At 42.0% G+C, this 25,770-nt stretch overlaps 1 protein-coding gene across 10 annotated transcripts in view; it reads right to left on the bottom strand.

Annotated features, from left to right (window-relative positions):
• RGL1 (ral guanine nucleotide dissociation stimulator like 1) overlaps nt 1–25,770 on the bottom strand; it is a 152,123-nt gene that overhangs the window by 78,647 nt on the left and 47,706 nt on the right. For 6 of the 10 annotated variants that reach the window (XM_043491062.1, XM_043491064.1, XM_038412976.2 and 3 more), the window contains one exon: nt 24,969–25,079. The exons of the other annotated variants lie outside the window; for them this stretch is intronic. In XM_043491062.1, coding sequence (XP_043346997.1) covers nt 24,969–25,079 — 111 coding nt within the window. The remainder of the gene's footprint in view (nt 1–24,968; nt 25,080–25,770) is intronic. 10 annotated transcript variants of the gene reach the window in all.

Below are 25,770 nucleotides of genomic sequence, written 5' to 3'. Positions count from 1 at the left end.
GGTCACCCACAGAACAGAGTTTGGTTCCATTGTCATTTACAATTGAGGCCTTCACCCTGCTGCAACTGCCATCATGCAGGCAGATGTCTGCACTCACATGGAGCCCCACTGACTTAACTGGGCTCCATGTCGGTGCAGGGATCCACCACACAGCTAGCTGCAGGACTGGGGACTTAGACTGTAAACTCTTTGGGGCAATGATTTTGCCAGTTTCTCTTTTAGCAAAGAACCCAACACACACCTTCTGAACTCAATAAACAATAATAATACAGAACCATACTCAGAGTGTCCTAAATTACAGTGAGTTTGTTACTGGGACAGCAGGAAATGTATAGGCAAATGTGACAGCCATTATGAGTTCAATAACAGATCCCACAGCCTATTATTATATTAGAGCCTTTCTGCCTCCCCCCGTTGAGGTTACTGGCCAGGAAGCTGAGGTTATCTACTGCTCCTTCCACAAAATACCAGAGAAGCTTTCATTTCCACAAAGACACCACCAAAGACAGAAAGGAAAGCAGCACCTAGGCCAGGGGTGGCCAACCTGTGGCTCCAGAGCCACATGCAGCTCTTCAGAAGTTAATATGCAGCTCCTTGTAATAGGCACTGACTCTAGGGCTGAAGCTACAGGCGCCAACTTTCCAATGTGCTGGGGTGGTCACTGCTCAACCCCTGGCTCTGCCACAGGCCCTTCCCCCACTCCACCCCTTCCCGCCCCTGAGCCTGCCATGCCCTCGCTCCTCCCCCTCTCCCTAGAGCCTCCTGCATGCCACGAAGCAGCTGATCGGGAGGTGCGGGAAGGGAGGGGGAGGCACTGATCGACAGGTGCCGGTGGGCGGGAGGCGCTGGGAGCAGGGGTGTGGAGCCGATGGGGGGCTGCTGACATATTACTGTGACTCTTTGGCAATGTACGTTGGTAAATTCTGGCTCCTTCTCAGGCTCAGGTTGGCCACCCCGACCTAGGCTGTACCAGTACACTACAATTTAAGCACTCGGTATGTGCCCAAGTCATGGTATAGGACTTGAATCCACAGTCTTGTGGGCGAAACACAAGACGGCTACCGATCAAGCTATAATGGCATTATAAAGAAATGGTATATTGATGTCACTCAGTTAATGGTGTATATTAGTAGCAAGGAATACTGAAAGACTTAAAAGGACATCACCAACTGAAATTTGCTTAATATCTACATGATGTTACACCAAGCTTTTACCAAAACAAAGACCTATAGAAGGTTTTCACTATTTAAAATATATGCCTTTGGAAACAATTGTTTTGAAACAAAGAAACATTTCCCTGCAGCATCTGCAACCCAAACAGGTAGCATTTGGTCTCTGAAAGTGAAACTGACTGTGAACAAAAGTGAAACTGATTAAATTTATTTTCAATATCCAAGTTGAAATATTGAAAGAAAAACAAACAGGATAAACAGTGACAAGTAAACTGGATTTTAAATATTCTTCCAGTTTAATTATTTAAAATGTTAACATCTAAGAAGATTTATTTGATTAAAAAGATTTGGGGCAGAATTTTCAAATGCGATTAACTCTGAAGACCCATTTTCAACTGTGACTTAGGCACATAGGAACCTGAATGTCATTGACTTGCTTTGAGGCTATTAAGTACCTATGTCACTTTTGACAATGGGACTCAGATACTTTTGAAAATTTTACCCATGGTCTTTAAATTGACATTGCACCTTTAAATATAGGATATTTAGCACATTTGTACAGTAACTATTTTCATCTTTAGAGATGCTGAGAATAAATCGTTCCACCATTTTTTTAAAACCAACAAAAGCACAACATTCAGAAGTGCAAACAGACCTGCCACTTGTCTTGGGAGAACAAAGGAAATCTATGGCACATTTAGTCTAAAACTTCACAGTCAGATTCATAAATTCATATGTTGCTTAGAGAAATGTTAAAAGGGACCTACGTGGATAAATACAGCTTCGTAAACTGTCATGAATAGCGATTAAACCCAAGACAAAAGTAAAGACAAAAAATAATACAACTGAATTGCCCAGCAAAGAGTGTCAGAACAGGAACTTCCAACCAACAACTCCTCAAGCACTGTACTAGGTAAAACACACACCTCACTTCAGTCAATTTTTTTTCCAAAGAACTACTTTAAAGATAATTAATTAACAAGAAATTAACAGGTATATAGTGCTTTTCATTCCAGAAGGATCTAAATATGCTTCATAAACTGCATATTGAGTTGCTTGTCCTCTGAAACTAAGTATGTAAAACTTTTGCTTACAGGTATGGCTAGTGGCAATCTACAGCAGCAGCTGACAATCTGACTGTAACTGACTCAAACCAGCATAGGTATTGTTGACCCAACCTGCCAACTGGAGCTTCTGAGGAGATATGGGGATCATCATTTCACGCAACAGGGAGCAGCTATTCTGCCCTCGTAACTACACAGTGTATTTTAGGAGAGAAGATGAAGACTGATTTCAGAGTAGCAGCCGTGTTAGTCTGTATCCGCAAAAAAGAAAAGGAGTACTTGTGGCACCTTAGAGACTAAAATTTATTTGAGCATAAGCTTTCGTGAGCTACAGCTCACTTCATCGGATGCATGCAGGGGAGCTATAAAGTGCATTTTCTTGATGAAGACTGAGTTGACCAAAGAAAATTACGTGGGGCGGGGAGGGGGATCTACAATGGAGAGGGACAATATTGTGTAGTAACTAATCGCAAGGAGGAGTTTTATTAAACTCATGTCAAGTGTTCTTGAGCCTAAAGCCTAGTACGGATAAGCTAAAATCTTACATGCCTCAGCCTATAGGCCTTGCATTATAGCCATGTTTTACTTATATACCAAATACACACTCCTCACTCCTAAATACTTGTCAATCTTGTATTCTATAAGCCTATTGTAATTACACAAGAGATACTGTAACTTACATATGGAGGATCTGGCAGAAGACAGAAGTTAAAGTGGGGCGGGGCTACTTTAACTCACAGTGCACTTTCTTATACCTTCTTCTGAAGTTATGAAAACTTAGCAAACTTCAGAGGTGATGTCTGAGGGAGTCTATGAATCTCACCACATATTAAGCGGTGGGGGGCCATTGTCTGGAAGAGGTGTACGGCCCCTTAAGGGCTAGAGAGCCAGAATGACTTCCTGTGGCAGCTTCAGACTAGGTCAGCATGAGGATGCTGACCCATCCCCCAGATGACAGGAAGAGAAGGGGGATTATTTAGGTCCCTGCCAGTGCAGGAAAAGCCCTCTTTTACCTGGACCAGGTGGAGCAGCACCAACCCTCCCACCCATGGAAGTAATTAAATGGCAGGTTGTGTCATGATCCACTGTGAGCGTTACGCTAGTTGCGCCCTTCCTCGGGTGCTGGGAAGGAATTTTTTCCCCTCACTATCAGATTGGCCAAGGCAAGGTGGGGTTGGGTTGGTTTTTTTGTTTTGTTTTTTGCCTTCCCCACAACGGGTTTGGGGCTTAGTTGGGGCAAACATGAAACGCAGATTAGGCTATGATGTCGCAACTCTTTATGTAAGCTTGGGGCGGATGTCCAGTGCAGGTACTCCAGAGGGAAGGGATATGGTGATCAGATAAAATGGATTGGTACAGGATATAAAAGAGGTAATCCTTTATAAGGAGGGGAGTTTGGGGCTCCTATGAGTAGTACGGCATGGTGTCAACCTCCCTCCCCCACTTTATAGCTCCCCTCAATGCTTAGCGAGTTGGCTGGAGGGCCAGGCTGGGTAAAAGAGAGGGCTGAGAGCAGCCTCCACCAAGTATATGTAAATGATTATGGAATTATATGAACTGTATGCTTTTATCTGCCAGGTACTCACAGACACATTTAAGAAATAAGTTGCAGCTTAATTAAACCACATCCAGTGTCTCCAGTCCTTCTAGCATAGCTGGACAATCTAAGGGAGTCTAAATAAGTAAACAAACAAAAGTGGCTGGGATTTTCAGAAGTGCCTATGCAATTCCCATTAAAATGAATAGAAATGGGGTGTCGAAATCTTCTAGATGGCTTTGAAAATCTCAGCCAAGTAAGTCTACTTAGACTCACCTATGAATTTGACCCATTTTTTGCAAGCTTCTATGCAGCTAAGGAGTGCACACTATTTCACTCATGGTGACGGACGTCCTCTGAGAATGGAGAGATTCATTATGCAGTACAGAAGCTTTTCAAAACTGTAGATGCACTGATCACTCAGACCCAGCCTTTATGTCTAACTGTCTCATGTGATTTACATATTTACCTTCCCTTTGCTTCCAAAAAAGTGTGAAACTTCCTAAGTCTTTCCTACAAAAACTAAACTAAACTTAAATAAAAAATCCCTCATCATTCTGATTCTTGCCTAGCTTCTCACAAGGACTTTCACCCACCTCTCCGATCCAACTCTCTGCCCTCATTGAACCAAGACAACTGGATCTGAAAGATTAGCATGGGTCATTTCTCTTTCTTTGATTTCACAGTTCTATCAGATTTAATAATTCAACAGTTAACCTGTACCCCATTCTCTCTCACACACGCATACTTTTTCCCCCATTGCAAATATTGTACATGCTAGAGGAAGCAAAAATATAAAAGGAACATTGCCTACAAGATGTAATTATAAAATCCTCGTGGGCCAATTCTGGGGCTGGTGCCTCTGTAAGCAAGACACAAGTTACAACTATCCCACATACGCAAATATTTTTGGGGTGGTGGGAGATTAAAGTACAATGATGCTTGAACAAAAGAAAGTATAAAATAAACCAGGTAGGAGTGTGTTAACCATTGGAATTTCATACCTCTCCAGGAGTACATCTTCAAAAAAGAGATTTACTAAAAAGATTTTTCTAAATCAACCATACACATTTAGCTTTCCTTGAGTATGTTTTTGAGAGCCCTTCCATACCCTAAAAATTGAGGCATTCAAGATTAGTGCACACTTGGGCTTGTCATGGTTCCTTCCCCACTCTGAACTCTAGGGTACAGATGTGGGGACCTGCATGAAAGACCCTCCTAAGCTTATTCTTACCAGCTTAGGTTAAAAACTTCCCTAAGGTACAAACTTTGCCTTGTCCTTGAACAGTATGCTGCTACCACCAAGTGTTTTAAACGAAGAACAGGGAAAGAGACCACTTGGAGACGTCTTTCCCCAAAATATCCCCCCAAGCCCTACACCCCCTTTCCTGAGGAAGGCTTGATAATAATCCTCACCAATTTGTACAGGTGAATACAGACCCAAACGCTTGGATCTTAAGAACAATGAAAAATCAATCAAATTCTTAAAAGAAGAATTTTAATTAAAGAAGAGGTAAAAGAATGACCTCTGTAAAATCAGGATGGAAAATACTTTACAGGGTATTCAGATTTAAAACAGAGAGGATCCCTCTCTGGGCAAAACCTTAAAGTTACAGAAAACAGGAATAAACCTCAGGGAAAATTCACATAAAACAAAAAGATTAGTTTATCTGCCTTGCTTGATTTACCTATACTGGTTGCAATATTGGAGACTTGGATTAGGATGGGTTGGAGAAGATGGATTCCTGTCTGGCCTCTCTCAGTCCCAAGAGAGAACAAACACGTACATAGAGCACAAACAAAAGCCTTTTCCCCCACAAGATTTGGAAGTATCTTGTTCCCTTATTGGTCCTTTGAGTCAGGTGCCAGCCAGGTTAGCTGTGCTTCTTAACCCTTTACAGGTAACAGGATGTTGCCTCTGGCCAGGAGGGATTTTATAGCACTCTATACAGAAAGGTGGTTACCCTTCCCTTTATATTTATGACAGGGCCTAACTCCTTGCTGTTTTATGGCTTCATGTTGTTCCCATTGCAGCCATTAGGAAAATTCCTATTAATACAATGACAGTAGGATTGGGCCCTTAAGCTGTGGGCCTGAGCACCTCCTGAAGGTGCCAAGTGCTCTCTCAGGAGGCATTCGGCACTTTGCAGAATGGGGGCCTTCATTCCCAATCTCAAATTCAATCTCACAGATAGTGAGGATCCCCAACCTAACCCCTACTTACAGTTTATTTTCATTTTAACAAGCAGATGAATGAAGTTACAAGTGGTGACTGCAAAACAGCTGTGTCCATGCCCTGATCTCAGAGATCATACAGACTCTGGGCCAATGTCCAAACTCACCCCTTCCTGAGGTTTGGCTTTATCGGCAACTCAAAAACAACAGAACAACACACATTTCATCCTGATTCCTTCCCAAGTTTGGCTGTTCTTAGGATTTCCCTCCAAGACCACCTCTGCATAACTAGTCTGGAGCTTAATACAGGGTTTTAGCACCTGAACGATCTCAACAGAAGAGCCCTGAATTCCTACAGGGCCTCAGAGTCTGCTGCTGCTACAGTGACAAAAAAAGACTGATTACAGAATACCATCAGAACCCTTCCTGACAGGATGAGAAGGCAGGCCAGGAAATGGGGATACATTAAAAAGGCCATAAAGAAGGCAATAGCACAAATCCAACTACCCTAAATGAACAAGAAAATAAACTAACAAAAACATACATATCTTTTAAAATAAAAGATTAGCCTTTACAACACCACCAAAATGCTTTTTCAAAATACACTTAGATATGCGTTATGTGCTGCAAAGGCAGACTATACAATATGTCATGTGAATAACTGACGAGGTTGCTTAAATGGCAAACATATAAATTGCACCAATTTAGCAGCAAGTCTAACTAACGTATATTACTAGTAATCTTGCTTCCTTACTTTAATCACTTACACAGTCTGAAGAGCTCATCTGGAAACACCAGTTAGCCTTATTCCCTTTTGGTCTTTCCAGAACCACATTGTCCGTGTGTATTAGAAAGATCCCGCATGGAAGAATTATAGAAACTACAGAAATACCATTTGGTTAATCTAATCCATATCCCTATCACTGCAGCATAGTTTCCCACGGTACATTTTCTGGTGTTTTATCTAATCTAGTTTTAGAAGTCCCCTGTGATAGAATTTTCATGCCTTCAAGACATCCACATCACCACCCGCCAGCTGCTAAAATCATCATCCTAGCCTGTCAATCTGCTTGTGCCACATCCATCTTTGAAATTTTACACTGGCTTCTTCTCCATGCCATTTAGTTTTTCTTATGCTCATCTTCAAATCTTTGCATAATCTTGCCCATTTAAGAGTCACTTACTGCACCACCCTCAACCATTCAATGTAGCAATGATGCCAGCTTCAGTACCCCATTAGTTCACTTCTCCCTCAGCTATCCCCATCTCGTTTGCTGTACCACCCCATACAGACTAACTTTCCTGTCAGAGCTCAACCCATGAGACCTTTCCACATTCAAATCCCTCCTGAAGACTCATTTGTATCACCATGGCACAAGAAGTGAGTCAACTTCACCGTGCTGGGCACATGCCTTTACTGACTAACTGTGGTATTTTACTGTTTTGTCCCCTTCTCTTTCCTCCCTAATCTCCACCTGTTTGTTTTGTTCCTCCTTCATTCTACCATTGTCTCAAATTAGACTTGAATCTTTTCAGTGCAGGGATCATGTCTTATCTGTATTGTGAAATAGCCGGCACACTACTTGGTGCTGTAAAATAGTAAAATAATTAATCCCCCTAGCTAATCTGCAATCCCCCACCCCCTCTGTCTTGAGGGAAATCTTCATTAGAAACTCTGCCAGGTGACTGATCCTCTGTGCTACTCCTACTGGTTTTATCAGAGGAGTGGACACCATGGCCCTAGACATCATCATTTCCCAGAACTGGCTTTTCTGAAATCAATCCCCGTGTCCAGCTGCACTCTATGAACTCATGCCTTCCCAAACTGCATTAAGCAAGCTCATGCTCAGTGATTCCAAAGTTCTCCATAATCCTCACCTTCTCAACCTGCTCAGATGTTGTATATTACACGGTGCATACACAGAGTGGAGATTTTTCAGGGACTGATCCTGCTCTTCTTACTCCCACAAAACTTCCACTGCAGAAGGTTGCTCACAATTTACGTACAGAAACAGAAACTAAATTTGTCGAAGTGGAATTCTAATCTCTTAACTACATTCAACATTTATTCACAGGGATGATTTTTCCCCATATCTGCACTCTCCTGTTTGGTCAGAGGAATTATCAATACAGCAAATATAGTCAGTTAGTTTTAATGTGGTAAAAGTCACTGTGATGAATGAAAATAAAAGGTCAACATCACAAAAAACAAGATTCACGTGTAGTCAAAAGGAGTAAGGCTTTTTTTTTTTTTTTTAGTAGTAGTAATTATATTTTTGGGTTCTCAAAAACTGCAATACCTTCCCCCATAAAAAGAAAAGTTAACAACGTTTTTCTTTCCAGTAATGTGATTTAACTTAATTATTAAGCTAATAATCACTTCCTGTGCACTTGCTAGAAACAAAGAACGACTGTGGGAGACAGTAAACAATACTGCTGAACTTGAGATGGATTTAAAGATGTTGCAAGCAATAATTCTATTGCAGAACTATGCATATAAACATATCGCATAAGTCTACATAGCTTTATTTACTCTCATTGGATCTGTGGCTTTGTTTTCAGATTACAAAGCTTATTTAAACAGTATACAGCATTGTATGGCACAGAATGAAAAATAAAATCGTATTGACTCAAGAAATCAGAGAAAACTGCTATTGAATCCAATGTAAATAATCATGCAGGAGTGAGAGATTTTCACTGTCTGCAACACTTAACTAATAATCCATCTCCCCAAGATTTAGACTTTGTCTACATGAGAAAATTGCACTAGTTTAATGTAAATCAGTTAACCTGGTTAAGGCAGCGCTGAACTCTGTGTAGACACTCTTATTTTGTTTTAAGAGTGGCTTATTTAACTTTAGCTCAAATTACTTAAGCTAAATCACACACACGCATGTGATAGCATCTAATGGGGGATGTAAAACAAGTTTAGCTTACATACAAAGCAATTAACATGAGGGCGTAAGACAAAGCAAGTGCTCCCCCAGGGTGTTCTTACATCTTCCTGTTCAATATTTTTTTAAATGTCACAACAGGAGCTGGCACCCGGTGTTCTTCTCTTCTCTGCTCTAGCTCTTCTTGCCAATCAATTTTTTTCTAAACAGAGAATTATTTTTGCATAGAGAGGAATGAAAATCTTGTGGCTTGAGTAAGTGCGCAAGAGTTCATTCACATTTTGTACAGCAAATGTAGCCAGCACGCTGACAGCCCAGCCAGCATCAATCTGGAGCACTCAATGGGAGAAAAGAACTGGGATTTAAAAATGCAAGGAACTTGATTTCCAAATGGAGTGCATTATTAGTACTTATTATTTATTTCCAACAGCACCCATATTAGCTGCTGTATCAAAATACAAGACACCATCTCTGTGCTGAAGAGCTTCCAGTCTGAAAAGGCAAACGGACAAAGAGCAAGGGCAGGAGGTACAACCCAGAAAGAAAGTGGTCCAAGTGATGAATGGCTGTCTTCACAATAAAATATTGCTGTGTGTATTTGTTTCTATTGGATACTTAAACCGTCCTCCAACTGCCCCCCTGCCTGTCATTATTCAACAAATGTTTCATACACATTTCGGAAGTAATGAAACTGTGGAATCTGGGTTAATTCAGAAAGATACAGAGAACTGTACCTGTACTAGGATAACGCTATAGCCCAAAAGTCTCATCAGCTCCTCTAATGACCTTATATACAGGTGAATACAACATACAGCTGCCTTTTGGAGCAGCTCATTCAGGAGGACACTACTCTGGACTTAGAATATGTGACAGTAGTTATTACATAAGTTTTAATGCTGGGGTAACGGGCATTGGGGCTCTCTGAAGAGTTGAACCAGGGGCTCTACAAAGTGGGCTGACTTGTACCTACTTCCTGGTACATGGCTATTATGAAGCTTAGTTAAGGCTGGCAAATCATTTTGAGATCCTTGGATGAAAGATGCTACTATATATAACTGAAATATATAATATTTATTATATTATTATTACACCTGAACAAACAGAGAATCCATGAACTGTCCAAGAAGAAAGAAAAAGCTGCTGGATATACATCTTAAACTAATGGCGAGCAGAAAAGAACAGGCACAAGAATGGAACCTCTATGGAAGAGCTGTACTATGCATATGAGAAAGAAAGGAAAAACCAATACTTAGACGTTAAACTGCTCCTCAGAGCACAGGGTGGGAAGAATGTTAAAAGAAAAAAATGGATGAAAGCATGGAATATAACAACGTCACAGAGAGGAAGTGTTTGAAATGACGACATCTTAGTGGTGTCTTTATGGTTCAGTGGGTAGCATTCTTGGCTCTGGCCCATGAGGCTGAGGGTACAGATCCCATACTAGCACTTGAATGCATTCCAAATGCTGACACAGCAGCCCCCTTCCAGGAAAGTACTATCCTGTGTATGTTAAACTATGCCCTTTTGCTCAACTCCGGTGGGGTCTGCGTGAAAGTGAAAGGGCAGTTTTTAGAAAGAGTGGGGGATCAACCCCAGTGCCTTTGCCAGAATCCTTCCCCTTAACAAAACAGGTTCTAATATTCAAGACTATGCCTGTGTGTGAGCTTTTGAGTGTATTTACCTACACAGTCACTGCACTACTAGTATACACAATAGAGTTTCATAGTGCGGATCAAGAAAATTTTGCCGCGGTACAGAACTAATTGTTATAACATATGAACTGCATAAGACTTCTTTCTCAGAGGCATGTACACTATGCCATGATAATAAAATATAATACTTGGATCCAAGGATCTCAAAGTAGTTTACAAAGATGAGTAAGCTTATCATAGATGAGGAAACGAAAGCACAGAGAAGCCAGATAGCTTGTTCAAGGCAACACAGTGAGTCCATAGCAGTTGGAAATAGACTCTAGGCCTCTTGACTCCTAGATCATGATGCGTGTCTAGTTTAGATGACACATTTTGAGTATTCATAAATTCTCCATAAATTTGCATAGTAAGTAAGTAATATATAATGTATTTAAGAGAATAAAATATACAGTTTATTCTTAATGAACATTGGTAATACTTATGTCACGTTGTTTTTTAAATGATAGGAGATGTAAAGATGCAGGAGGAAGCATTTTGGAATGGCAGCTATAATCTCATTTGTGCCTCATGCCAGCAATGAACACCTTACTAGTGCAAGACTCTGCCCCTACAGAGCTGACTGCAAAATCAGGGCTTTAGTTTGCACATCAGTATCACATCAGGACCAAAAACACCTATCAGGCCTTAGCCATAGTTGTTTGATGGAGCAAAAGGTCAGTGCTACAATGCAAAATGGCAGACATTTTCACACCCAGGTGGGAACTACCAAATTTGCCAATTTCACTTTACTTGCGAAAGCTGTCATCAAAATCAAAGGGCAGCCTCATTCTGATGAGTTAGGAGAATGAGCAACAGATGGCTTATGCAATTAAATGTAGAGAAATGTAAGAGGCTAGCAGGAAAATTTGTTAAAAGTATTACCCTCAAAGGTTGGGCACTACTGAACACAGTTCAGGGGAAAGATCTGAGGGGTTAAAGTAAGCAGAACATTAAATCTTTCAGCACAATGCTTAGAAGTAGTAACAAAAAGCAAACACAATTCTGCCGTGTATAAATAAAGGGTATTGAACACAAGTCAAAGGACATTATTCTTCCATTTCATAAGGGCCTGATGAGGCCACATGTAGAATGCTATGCTCAGTTCTAGCTGTCTTTTTATTTTTTTAATAAGGGCTATTACGTAGCTGGGTAGAGTAAAGCAAAGAGCAAGCCACATGACTCCTAGATACACGCAAACCTACACAGAACAGTATGAGATACAGCCTGTTTTGCAGAAAGAAAATAATACAGGACCTATTTCAGTGGAGCTGGGTACTCATGGGCCTCACTGACTAGAAATGAGGTTGCAGGTGCTCAGCACTTCTGAAAAACAGGGCCCACAGGGAAATCAGAAATGATGTTATAATAAGGTCCCAACACAGGGGTGGGCAAACCTTTTGGCCCAAAGGCCACATCGGCATTACAAAACTGTATGGAGGGTCGGGTAGGGAAGGCTGTGCCTCCCCAAAGAGCCTGGACGCTGCCCCCTATCCGCCCCCTCCCACTTCCCACCCCCCTCAGAACCCCCGACCCATCCAATGCTCCTTGTCCCCTGACCACCCCCTCCCAGGGCTCCGTCCCCTATCCAACCCCTCCTTCTCCCTGTCCCCTGACTGCTCCAACCCCTATCCACATCCCCGCCCCCAGACAGGCACCCCCGGGACCCCACCCCATCCAACCCCCCCACTCCCTGTCCCCTGACTGCCCCAACCCCTATTCACACCCCTGCCCCCAGACAGGCCCCCCCCCAGGACTCCCACGCCTATCCAAACCCCCCTGCTCCCTGACTGCCCCCTGGGACCCCTTGCCTCTTATCCAACACCCCCCCCCACCACTTACCATGCTGCTCAGAGCAGCAAAGCCCCACTGCCCGGCAGGAGCGGCGGGCCAGAGCGCTGGTGTCGAGCTGAGGCTGCAGGGGAGGATGGACAGCCTCCCTGGCCGGGAGCTGGGCAGGACAGTCCGGATGTGGCCCACGGGCCATAGTCTGCCCACTTCTGTCCTAACATCTACAAGTCACTAAAGTTCTCATGGCTCTTTTCATGAGTTTAGAGGTATTAGCCATGGTGTCCTGTCAAATTCTACTGTGAGTAATTATAATCTGTCTACTAAATTCTGATTGCAGACAAACTGGAAAAAGAAACTGATGAATATAGGCACAAAGTAACTGACACATCACTGTCCACACTGTCTCTGACAATGGACAGAACCAGATGCTTCAGAGGAAGGTACAAGAATTCTCATAATAGACTTGTGGAATAACCTGCCTGTTGGGAAAGAGAATTTGTGGTTGTTTTATGCCTTGAAGCATGAAAGTTTCTCTCTCGTCTAATTTTATCTAATGTAACTGTGATTGTTCTCATTATCCACATAAATATCAATTTCTTCTTGAATCCTTCTAAGCTGTACGGTTACATCTTCCAGCAATGTGTCCGCCAGGTTAATTATGGCCGATATAAAAATGTATTTCCATTTTAAAATTATCACTTTTCAATTCCATTGAACATCCCCTTGATATAAGGAAAACAAAAGCAGCCAACTTACCTTCCCCTTACCACTCATTATTTTAATATACCTTTCTCATGCCCTCTTATTCATCTCTACTGTAAGGCCCCAATCCTGCAAAGGCTTATATCTGTGCTTATAGTTCAATTAACAAGACTTTATGAGGTCAGGGCCTAAATTAAACAATCCTAATAATTTCAGTCTTTTCATTTGAAAGTCTCTCCAGGCCTCTGTTTTCATTTCTCATCTCTGGACCTCTTCTGTTTGTGTTACATCTTTTTGAGATGGTGTGATAAGATCTAAACACAATTTATCTAATAGCATTACAATATTTTTATGTTTTCTCCCCCCAGTCCTTTATAGAACCTAACATTTGCTTTGTTTTAATGACTGTTGCTGCACAGTGAGTAAATACTTTGATAGAACTGTCCACAATGAAGCCCAGGTCTTTTCCCTGAGGGTTATAGTTAATTCACTTCCTGTCCTAAAATGTATCATTGTCATGCTGTGCGTTATTAACTAGTTGTTGCTTTCCATATGTAGTACACTCCCATTTATCCAAATGGCCTGGGGGACAACCAAAAGTTTTGGATTACCAGGCATTTGGATAAACAGAAGTGCAATTAACTAAGGGCTACACTGGGGACACACTGTGGATTCAGATAACTAGGATTGTCAGATAACTGAAATTATACTGCATACGTCACATATGTGGAGAAGATACTCATGATAAACTGCAGAGCCATGAAATAAATATTACCTTGCATCTTTCACAACTAATCCATCTCCCCCAGGATTTATACTAACATTTCAAATCCCTCAGAAACTTCAAAGAGCCCCCCCCTTTTTTTTTTAAACCAAGCTACCCCAGAAATATTTCCTCCTTCCCAACAAAACGTAACCCAGCACAAACACCCAGGTAACAATGTCACTCATAAATTACGTGCCCAAACCAAATGTATTGCATATGAAACCTTTATACCACATCACACCATAAGATTTTCTAGTTAGTCTGTCCAGTCAATATTTGTGGCAGTGCTTTGAAAAGCATTTGGATGATAGTGATCTGACATTTTTACAACACCTATCATTTTAATTGGATATAAGAACATAAGAACAACCATACTGGGTCAGATCATGGTTCATCTAGCCCAACATCCTGTCTTCCAACACTGGCCAATGCCAGGTGCTTCATATGGAACAAATAGAATATGCAATCATCGAGCAATCCATCCCGTTGTCCACACCCAGCTTCAGACAGGGAGAGACTAGGGACTTGGGGCATGGGGTTGCACCCCTGATCATCTTGACTAATAGCCATTGTGGATCTATCCTCCATGAACTGACCTAATTCTTTTTTGAACCCAGTTATACTTTTGGCCTTCACAACATCCCTTGGCAACAAGTTCCACAGGTTGAATGTGCACGTACTTCCTTTTGTTTTAAACCTGTTCCTATTAACTTCATAAGGTGACCCCTGGTTCTTGTGTTATATGAAGGTAACACTTTCTTATTCACTTTCTCCACACCATTCATGATTTTACAGACCTCTTATCCTATCTCCCTTAGTCAAGCTAAGAAGTCCCAGTCTTTTTAATCTCTGCTCGTATGGAAGCTGTTCCACACTCCTAATCATTTTTATTGCCCTTCTCCATACCTTTTTAACACTAATATCTCTATTTAAAAATTGGGCAACCAGAACTGCAAACAGTATTCAAGGTCTGGAGTACCATGGATTTATATAATGGCATTATGATATGTTCTATCTCATTTATCCCTTTCCTAATAGATCCTAACATTGTTAGCTTTTTTGACTGCTGCTTCACATTGAGCAGATGTTTTCAGAGAACTAACCACAAATGACTCCAAGTTCTCCTCTTTGAGAGGTAACAGCTAATTTAGACCCTATCATTTTGTATGTATAGTTGGGATTATGATTTCTAAAGTGCATTAATCAACACTGAATTTCATCTGCCATTTTGTTACCCAATCACCCAGTTTTGTGAGATCCCTTTGTAACTCTTTGCAGTCTTCTTTGGACTTAACTATCTTGAGTAATTTTGTATCATCTGCAAACTTTGCCATCTCACTGTTTACCACCTTTTCCACATCATTTATGAGCAGGAATCCTAGTTTTCTGTGATAAAAACCCAAAATTCTCTGATTAAAAAAACCTATAAAAATCTACGTTTTTCTAGTTACTTACTAGAACTGCTTACACGACTGCTTACTTTTCTTAAGAGCCTGTGGTGAGGGACCTTGTCAAAGGCTTTCTGAAAGTCCAACTGCATTATATCCACTGGATCACCCTTGTTCACATGTCTGTTGACTCCCTCAAAGAATTCAAATAGACTGGTGAGCCATGATTGTCCTTTACAAAAGCCGTGTTGACTCTTCCGCAACAAATCATGCTCATTTATGTTCCTGGTAATTCTGTTCTTTCCTATGTTCTTTTACTTCACTTCCAGTCCCTAAATTATTGATAGTACAGTGCTGTATTGCGTTAAGCAGCAGCTATGTGAAGTGAAGTGATTGCTATACATACTATCTTGATTTCCATGGCCCAAATCCAGAAGTCCTTATTGAATATTTTGCTCAGTCTTCACTCAAGCAATGCTCCCAGTTTTCAATATGAGTTTTGCCTGAGAATGGCTAAGTAAAACCAGAATAAGGACTTCACAGTTTGGCCCTAAATGTATTTCTATATGTATTAGTGACTTCTATGTCTATTTCTGTGATATGCTTTAAGGTTTACAAAAGGGGCTTTATATAAACACATAAAGCTCATGTTAGCCTTTAAAGGATAGACACTATAGGCCTAATCCTGCACCAGTGAAGTTAATGGCAGTGTTGCGATTGATTTTAATGGGCTCAGAACCGGTCCTAAGCGGATGTAATGCACATTGCCTGCATTTCCCTCTTGATTTCAGACTATTAGAATACTTTTGTAGTAGACTATTTGGCAAGTAGATTTCTAAAGCAGTAATGAAAAATACAAGTTGAAAGCCTACATTTCTAGATTGTCACTGAACATATTTTTAATTAACTTTACAAAGGCTAAATTTAAAACCAAGCGTGACTAATATATCAACTGTACAGAAGCCTGTTCCTTAAATGAAAACACCAAAAAAACCCAACTGTTAACTAATGGTTACTCCAGGTCTCCTCTCTTTACAATGTCTCAATGCAGCTCATATGTTGCTTCTCTGAGGCTTTCCAATGACACATAACCACACTGCTTGCCAACACTCCTTTAACCCGAATGGTGACCTAAATCTTATAACATTCAGAACAAAAATGGTAATTTCCTTTCAGCATGAACTGATTTGTTATTTCTTCAGTTTATCTGATCTTGAAAGAAATAACATCACTGAATTTTACCCTGCTAGTTAACAGCAACACAATTATTACTGCAGATCACCTGAGAAACACACTGCAACAAAGCGAGAACTCACTGTCCTCCTGAGAATGATACTTAGGCAGGTGAGCACCACAGATTTCCTGAGAAAGATACCAGTGGAGTTCAATTATTGTGTAAGGTTCTGTTATGTTCTTGTGTATCACAGATACGCTTGAAGTATGTCACAAGCAATTCTCTCAAGTCAGATTGACAGTCAAATCTCTAACATGACAATTACTCCTTTACAGGCACTGCTGGTGCAAGAATTACACAATGACAATTTAAAAGCTTAGTAAGTGATCATTCTGGATGGTGACAAGATGTTCATCTTCTATGGTAAGGCCTCCTTTTCTCGTTTTTTGATGGTTTGTTCTTTGGGGTCATGGGGAGGGAAGAAATAGGAAAGAGAAGTCTTTGTGCTCCCCAGAACACAGTGAGCATAGCGACAACTAGTGCAAGATGTCCTTATATAGTCAAACAAGGAGGGTGGTGTCCGGCTCATCCCCAAGACAGCCCCATAGGAAAGAAGGCAGAAGGGGAAAAATCTCTCTCACTATAGACAATAACCCAGCATGGTGTCTGCTGGGATAATGCCTGCCAGATCCCTGGGAACTATTCTGCTGCTTTTGCCAAACACATCATTAGAACTGCTCCCACCAGTTCCTGCCTTCAGTTGTGCAGTGGGGAGACAGACCACAGGAATCTGAGCTGCCTTAGTCAGAAGTGGCCCAGATGCAGCAGTAAGCCGGTGACAAAACAAATGCCAAGCCCTTGCCTGCTGAGTGGGCTAGGAAGCTGCACTTAACAAGAAGTTCAGTGACCTAAGATAAAACGACATCTTGAAGCTGGCAGAAAGTCTGTCAAAGGGTAAAGTGGACTCAGATGAAGTCTGTCCACAGGTGACTTGAAGATTTAGGTGTTCCTGAAGTTTTGGTGGCTCTAGGTTCTATTTAAGTCTTAATCTATCCCTGGCAGGCAGAGACTGGAAAGACAAAAATCCAGTCTAAAAATATAACTTATTTTCAAAGATCTTTTTCAAGACCCCAATGGGAAGGTTGCTCCCAAGGCTATAAATGTGGCTAGGGACCCAGACAGAGGGAACCACACCTGGAGTAAAAAGTTAGATTAACGTTCCAATGATGTTTTTCTGTTTACCCAATATAACCTCACTGGCAATGCATGTGACTGAAGCTGTGCTTAAAAGCCAAGCAAGGCATTATATCCAGCTTTCTGTGTGTGAAGCAACTAATTATAATCCAGTTTTGAAACAAAAATATGAGATTCTCAGAAAATATATTTACCAAATACTCCACAGCCCTTCAGATCCAACACAAAACTGCAAGTGGCCAGGTCTGTACCCTCCCACTGCAGTTTAATGTTTATTTCAGTTATATGTTAGCATCTAAAAGACGAGCAATCCAACATCATCAAAAAGACCCCAGACAGGTTGATCCAAAACATAAAAACCCCACAGGACAAAAGCTTAATTATGGCCAAAAACAAAGCAAAAAGAAATAGTCACATCTCTGAAACCTCACACTTTGGAAGTAAACAAAGCCATAAAGCTGACTGAATGGGCTACTGAAATTGATCTCACTGGCCAATTATTTATTTAGCAGGTTCCCAGTCTTCTTAAGACACATCTGAGATCCTTTGTAAGAACCGCTATCACAGTACACTAGTCTGTATCTCCCATCAAGAAATGGAGAAATTATTATTTGAAAGTTGTCTCTCAAAGCTTAGCTATCATTTGTAAGGTGCAGGAAATCAGCTTCACATGGTTTCTATCTTCTTTAAGCACCAGAGACACACTTCTGTTCCAAGATGTTTCCCTCCCAACCAGATCTTTCCAGGTCGGAGCATGGCCCTCCACTTCCCCCTCTCTGGCAGGGTGAAACACCACACTCCATCTGCCTTCTAGACGTACAGCTTCACAACATTTTTCAAACTTTATTTTTGTAATCTTGACCATCTGCCACTCACCCATGACTCTCATCATGCCTCTCTTTTGCATCATAGCATCCGTTCTCCTCTCCGCATCCTCCTACTGGCTCCATTTTCCTATGCTTATTACCTTCACCCCACTACAGTTCCCACTAGCTCTATCTGCTCCTCTTCCCCCTCCCACCCCCCATCCTTTCTCCTCCCCTCAGCACAAGTCCATCTCCACCCCTCCTCCTCTTCACCTCTGGTGACATTTGTCCCAACTCTGGCCCTTCATCCAACCCTGCCCTCTCCAACTCCCACATCCATCTCCACCCGTCTCATGACACCATTCTGAGCCTCTTGCCCATCCCCTCCTTTCCCTTGATGTCTCTGGAAAGCCCACTCCATTTCTAAAAGGATAAGTCATCCACAACCTCTTCATATCTCACTCCCTCCAGCCCCTGGCTCTCAGAGACCTCAACCCCATCCTCTGTCAGGGGACTCTGCAACTGCCCTCTCTTACAGAGGCCTCTCCTTCTCTCTCACTCCCTGCCTAGATCAGACCATGGCAGAGATGTCAGGCTTCTCCTTTCCCATTTCTACTGCTTCCAACCTGTCCCTCCTCCCCCATCCCCCTTTTTCTTCTCTTTTGAACAGCACTGCATAGAGTCATCTCTCCTCTGTCCCTCCATGTTGCTGTCATCTACCATCCACTCAACTCACTCCTCCCCATCAGCCTTCCTCCCTGATTTCTAGCTCTCTCTTCTTAGTCTGCCACACTCATCCTCAATAACTTCAGCTCCATGTTAATGCCTCACCTGACCCCTTAGCTGCACATTTCCTGGCCTGCATGTCTTCATTTAACCTGCAGCCCTGGCTCAGTTCTCCCACTCACCAAAAGAGCCCATCACTTGACTTGGTCTTCACCAAGCACAGCTGTCTCTTGTCTCTGGTGCTACAGGCACCAACTTTCCAAAGTGCCAGGGGGTACTCTGCCTCAGGCCCCGCCCTCACCCCACCCCTTCCCCCAAAGCCCCACCCCACCCCACCTCTTCCCACCCAGTTCCACCCCGTCCTTGCTCCTTCCCCCCCCTCCTTGCACGCTGCAAAACAGCTGATTGCACTGGGTGGGAGGCACGGGGAGGGGGAGAGAGGTGCTTATTTGCGGGGTCTGCCAGCCAGCGGGAAGCACTGGGGGGAGCTGATGGGGTCTGCCGATGGGTGCTCAGCACCCACAATTTTCCCCCTGTGGATGCTCCAGCCCCAGAATACCCATGGAATTGGTGCCTATCTCTGTTGCCGATTTCCCCCTCTCTGGCCATTACCTCATGCCTTTCAGCACTGCCCATCAGTCCCCCACACTATGCCGGTCACTCAGCCTTTTCATGACTTTCAGTCCATCAGCATTGCTGATTTCTCATTTGCTCTCAGACTTCTCCTCCCTCCCCTTTCTTTCATATATACCTTTGTTGAATCTCTCCACACTTCACTCTCCTCCACTCTTGACTCTTTTGCCCTTCTCTCCCATTGCAAAGTCTGTCCTACCAACTACCAGGCCAGCCTCACCCCCAATATCCACTTCATTTGCTTCAGCTCTCACACTGCAGAATGACTCTGGCGGAAATCCTGTGTCAGGTCAACTTCCTCCATTACAAAATTCTGTTCTCTTCTCCTTCAGTTCTGCCATCTTCCTAGGTAAGTAACTCTACTTCTCCAACTTAACTGGATCACACATTCGCAACACCAGCCACCTTTTCACCACCTTTCACTCACTCCTCAAACGCTCCCCTTCTCCAGCCTTCACTTCTTTCTCGGAAGAGAAAACTGACAAAATACAATGGGAGCTTCCTCTTCCCTGTGGCTTGCTTTTCCTTCCCCAGCCCCACAACTCTCTCTCTCCATCACAGACATAGAAGCTTCTCACCTGCTCTCCTCCCCTAACACCTCCACTTGCCCTAGAAACCCTATCCCACCTCCTGGTCTTCTTCACACCCACTCTTGTCCTCTCCCTTACTCTTCCCCTTAACCTCTAATTCTTGTCTGGCTCTTTCAGCTGGCAATACAAGCATGCTTTGGTCTCTGCTATCACAAAAAACCCACCCTTGACTCCACCTGCCTCTCTAACTACTATTTCACCTCCCTTTCATCTCTAGGCTCATTGAATATGTTGTTTACAGTTGCTGTCTGGCATTCCTCTCTTCCACTTCCACCCTAGGCCCTCTCCAATCTGGCTTCCACTCCTTGCACTCCACTAAAACCACTCTCATCAAAGTCTCCAATAACCTCTTCTTAGCCAAAGCTCAGAACCAGTACTCCATCCTCATCCTCCTTGACCTCTCAGCTGCCTTCAACGCCACCAACCATGCTCTTCTTCTTGACTCTGTCCTCCTACCTTTAATCCCTCCATCAGCCAATTCTCCTCACCCCCTCTCCAAACCTTATCTCTGGGTAATCTCCTCTGCAAACACAAACTATCATCTCTATGCTTGCAGCTTTCAGATCTACCTTTCTACTCCAGAGCGCCTCCTTCTGCCCAAACTAAAATCATGTGGATCTCTAGGAATCAGCTCAAACTCAACATGACTAAAACAGTGTTTTTAATCTCCTCTCCCCTCCAAATCCACCCTGCTACCTCCTTTTTCAATCTCTGTGGACAATATCACCATCCTGCCTGACATGCAGGTCTATAACCTGAGTGTAATTTTCAGCTTGGACCTCTCTCTGCCTCTCCACATCTTGACTTCCAGGCTAAGTGTAAATTTTGCAGATTCTTTTTGTATAACATCTTTAAGATATAAGCTTTCCTATCCAGAACACAGATGAAACTCTCATCCAGGCTCTCATCATATTGCATCTTGGTTACTGCAGCATCCTTTTCTCCGGTGTTGACAAACGTAATCTTACCCCCATTCAGACCCATTCAGAATGCTACTGCAAAGATCATTTTTCTAGACTGTCAGTTTGAATATGTCTCCCCTCTCTCTACTCCATCCATTGGCACACCCTCCTCTATTGCATCAAACATAGCTACTTGTCTTCACTTTGAAGGTCTTCAACAGCCCATCCCCACTCCACCCACCATCTCTCATTGACTATTGAGAGGTTGACTCCCACCTCCCATCGGCCCATGACACCAGCCTCCACAGCCCAATTGTTACATTTTCAAACAAGTACCTTCGTGCTTTCCCATGCTGCCCCTCATGCCTGGGAGGAGCTACCCATAAACATCCATAAAACAGTTAAGCTGCTGGTATGCAGAGAGTTCTGCATATCATGTGGACCAATACGGTCTCATTTTTTCCTTGTAGTCCTCCCATCTGTCTGTATCCAACTGCTGTCTTGTATGTAGACTGAAAGCTCTTTGGGGCAGGAGCAGGTGTTTCTATAGTGTCTAGCACAACAGGATCGTGGTCCATGACTAGGGTTCCTTGGCATTATGGTAACAAGAATAATTAACAACAACAAGTTTTTAAACCACTTAAAACTAAATCCAGTGAATCAAACTGATGATCTTATGGGGGTTTATTGTATTACAGCTAGCTTTCATAACATTGCCTCTGGTGAAGGATACACCTTCTTAAACACAGCTTTCTGCTAAAACAAAAGCTGAGTGGTTGGCTGTTTATATACCAGACTCCTGTTTTCACAAAGGTTTATTACTGCTATAAGCATTTGACTCTTGGCAGACCTTTGCTCACATGGCCTCAGCCCAGGAATCTTTTTTATCATTATTATTACAAAAATTTGAAACACCACAAATTAGTTAGAGTTATAGGGATGCAAAGTGTTAAGATGCTTAACTGATACCCTATGACTGAACTTTTTGCAGACTGCTGAGTTGTAATGGGTCCAGTGGGATGGGTGTCTTTGGATGCTCTCTTAGGATGAGGAATTTTATTAAAAAAAAAAAAGTTTAAATATGAAAGGCCGAAACAGACAGAATGGACTAGATTCATACACACAGTCTCACTCTGTTGTCTTTTGTGTCATTACAATAGGGATGAATTTGTCCAAGATTTCAAGCCTGTCAATATTCAATGGTACTTTGTTAAGCGTAAAATTCGGATATAATTGAAACAAACAAGCAGATTTCTAATTCACTGACATTTTCAGAATGAATTCTGCAGCGTTCTCTCCAACATGGTAAACAATAATGTACATTTTTACCTAGTGTCTGTCATCTAAAAGGATTACAAAGCACTTTATACACACAGCACCACTGAAAAGCAGCTACTTTGGGGTCATTGGGTCAAACCACTACTCTGATGAAAAATGCCACAGGATATTTAATATCCATGCACAGTAAACAGGCCTTCAGTTTTTAAAGTCACAAAGGAAAGACACCTACCCTACTGTAATAAACTACAAGGAACCCAATTTTTCTTTCTTAGGAGGATGAAGGGCTGAGTAGACCTTTACAGGATTTGCATTGGTAGTTCCAGAGAGCCTAGACACTCTCCAACTTGACTTTTTTAAAGGAAAAATCGTTTAATCATAAACAGTTCCTGTATTTTCCAGACTAAAGCCCACATCCTGCTGCTGGATATGTATGCATTACTCTCCCATTGTCTTCAGTTTGGCCCTGAATCAGCAACCCACACAGGCAGGACACACTCATTAGAAAGAAAGAGAACTCCAACACTGGGAAACCCAATGGGTTTTTGGAAGTAAATCATTGTATACAAACCACTGAAAAAGTTAAACACGTAGAGTAATAAAACCACATCAGCTCCAGATTTCAAAGTAAAGCAAAACAAAACTCATGACACTTGTAAAAAAACAGTTCTGCTTTTCAAGGCAGAATTGCTGATGGAGTGCACATTAATTACCAATGCTCCAGCATAAGGGCTGTTTATTGACCAGGGGACCAGTAAAGTTCCCACTGAAGTCAACAGCAAGAGCAGGCTCAGGCTCCATCCAGTAAAGGACTTAAGATATTTTAAGTTCTGAAGTGCTTAAAGTGAACAAAAAGGCTGTGGGACTGTTCTGATTTTAAAATAATTGTGCAGGATTATTTCTCATAAAAAGGTGCCAGCCTAACAGCCCAGGAGACTGATTTTATCCATTTATGAACAGAACAGCTGCAGACTTTCCAATATGCAGCCTCCCTGCCCACAAATATACCTCAATCCTGACCTGGAGGGACCAGTTCTATCCAGCAATAAAAGAATAGTTCATTTTCCATGATGCTTGACCTCTCCCTGTAATCAAAGTAGTATACCATCTCCTGCCATTTGTGGTGGTGGTCTCTGTAACATGGACACCTGTGCACTGATTACAGGTCTGAGCACCCCACGCCCCCCATACATGGACACTACTGAACAGTCCGGGCTCCAATCTGAAAAAGTGTTTCAATTGTGGCGACTACATCTGTGGGACACAATCTCACTCAAAATGGTTTTGACCTCTGGCAAAACTACCATCTGTGCAATTAACAGGAGCTCAAAATACATTCAGATATTTTCCCCCCAAACCCTGCTATAAACAGGAGACAGAGATGGGAAATCTGCCATTCATCAAAGGAAGCAGATTTGAAATAATCTGTTCTTCTTAGAACTCTGTGTACTTCTTGGAAATAGGGAAAAGGGAAATTCTGAACACTATCTGTATGCAGGGCAAAGTTTGCTTATCTTTCTAGATTGTGTTTTCAGTACTGCTGTCTCGCATGTTGCTTTATGCCATGATACTTGACAAGAAAGCTATTTGATTTAAATCTCAAGGTAGCCCTAAGAGTCTTTAAATTATTGACCTTATATGGATTGAGGAAAGATGTTTTTCAAAAACTGGTAAATAAATCTGATCTAGAATGTGTATTGTGCCTTTCATTCTGAAGGAAATTTACAAAGAGATAAAAATATGGGCCAGATCCTTAAGTGGTGTACTGACATAGTTCCATTGGCTTTAATGGAGTGTTGGCATTTGATGCCAATGGAGGGTCTGACCTTATGGAAGTTTAGGGCACACAGCACCTTGCAGTATTTGGCCTTCTATACAGGCCTTGTTTCACCCACCACTAAGGCACCACCTGTCTTTGGGATGAAACACTGCACTTGTGTAACAGCACACAGCAACACTGCACAACTGTGTAGGACAGAAAGGGAAGATGAAAGGTGTATGCAACCGAAAAAGCAGTGGAATTATAGCCCAGTTCTGCTCCGATTGTAATTAATGGGAGTTTTTCCATTGACTTCAAAGGGTACTGGACTGGGTCCTCAGGTAGGCAGAATGTAGGTACTATAGTTAAGAGTGTGTCCAGGTCCAGGGGTCTGATCCTGAGGGATACCACTCTTAGTGAAATGATTGCGAGTGCTCAGTAATTTTGAGGATCAGACCCTGGACTAAAATCCTTACACCTGAAAAAAGTACTATGAGATCCATGACGCAACTGATCAAATCCTAGTTTTATACATCATCCAGAAGATTAAGAGTTGAACACAACAGAACTTTTTTCAGGCAATGCAGATACCGAGTTGTTCTTTAATGTTAAAACCAGTCTCTGCTAAAAGTTAATAACATAACTATGCCATGGAATTCAGCTCTTTGGACCAGAGCTCCAAAGTCTACAAGTAATTTCTCAAGATACCACTGTGCCGGTTTTACTCACCCCTAGCCATCTTGCTCCTTTATTGGCAGCCTGTTGAATCTGCACTCTTTTGAGGGTGACATGGTAAACAGCTCCTTCCTCTACCTCTTCACCCCCGTCCTGAATTGAGCTCTGCCATGGAAGAGGAGGAAAAAAAAAGAGAAAGGAAAAAAAAGGTACTTTTCCCCCCTTCTCTGCTAACTACAATCTGTACCAGCTGCTCTACTGCCTATTGCAGAGCTCAGCGCACAAGATGGGCTGTATAAAGTAAATATAAAAATTAAAGCATTACAGGACACTTTTCGATTGAGGGAATGCTGAGATACTCTTGGCAAGCTGCCATTTCCTATGGTATCAGGATACCCTGACTTTCCATTTAATTCTTTTTCCTAGACTTGCACATATTTTAAATAGTTTTGTCGTCTTTTTTTGAAGAAAATGATTCCATTTTGATTAATCTCTTTGGTTTTCCTTTATGGAAGGAATTATACTTTAAAACAGAGGAATTACATATGCTGAGATCATTTAAACTTAGAAACTAAAAATTATTTAAAATACAATTGTCTATTTCTTTTGACATGAGGGACTAAAAGCACTTCTGTTTTGCTTTTTAATATTATTTCAGGCTACAAAAACTTCACAGGGCTAAGACTTGGAAAGTTACAAATATCAGAAAGCAGAAGCAGCACCATATCATCACACTAAAACTTTAATTGAAACATAACCTGAAATAATTCTCCATTTCCTAATCTAAAGAACAAAATTTAAAAACAAAGACAAACCACTATTGTTGAGCCAGGAAAAAAAAATCCTGAATTCATCT

This window comes from Dermochelys coriacea, chromosome 8 (genome assembly GCF_009764565.3).
Source record: "Dermochelys coriacea isolate rDerCor1 chromosome 8, rDerCor1.pri.v4, whole genome shotgun sequence".
Classification (NCBI taxonomy): domain Eukaryota; kingdom Metazoa; phylum Chordata; order Testudines; family Dermochelyidae; genus Dermochelys; species Dermochelys coriacea.
The sequence above is the reverse complement of the archived record's forward strand: the minus strand, read 5'-3'. Positions and strand labels throughout refer to the sequence as shown.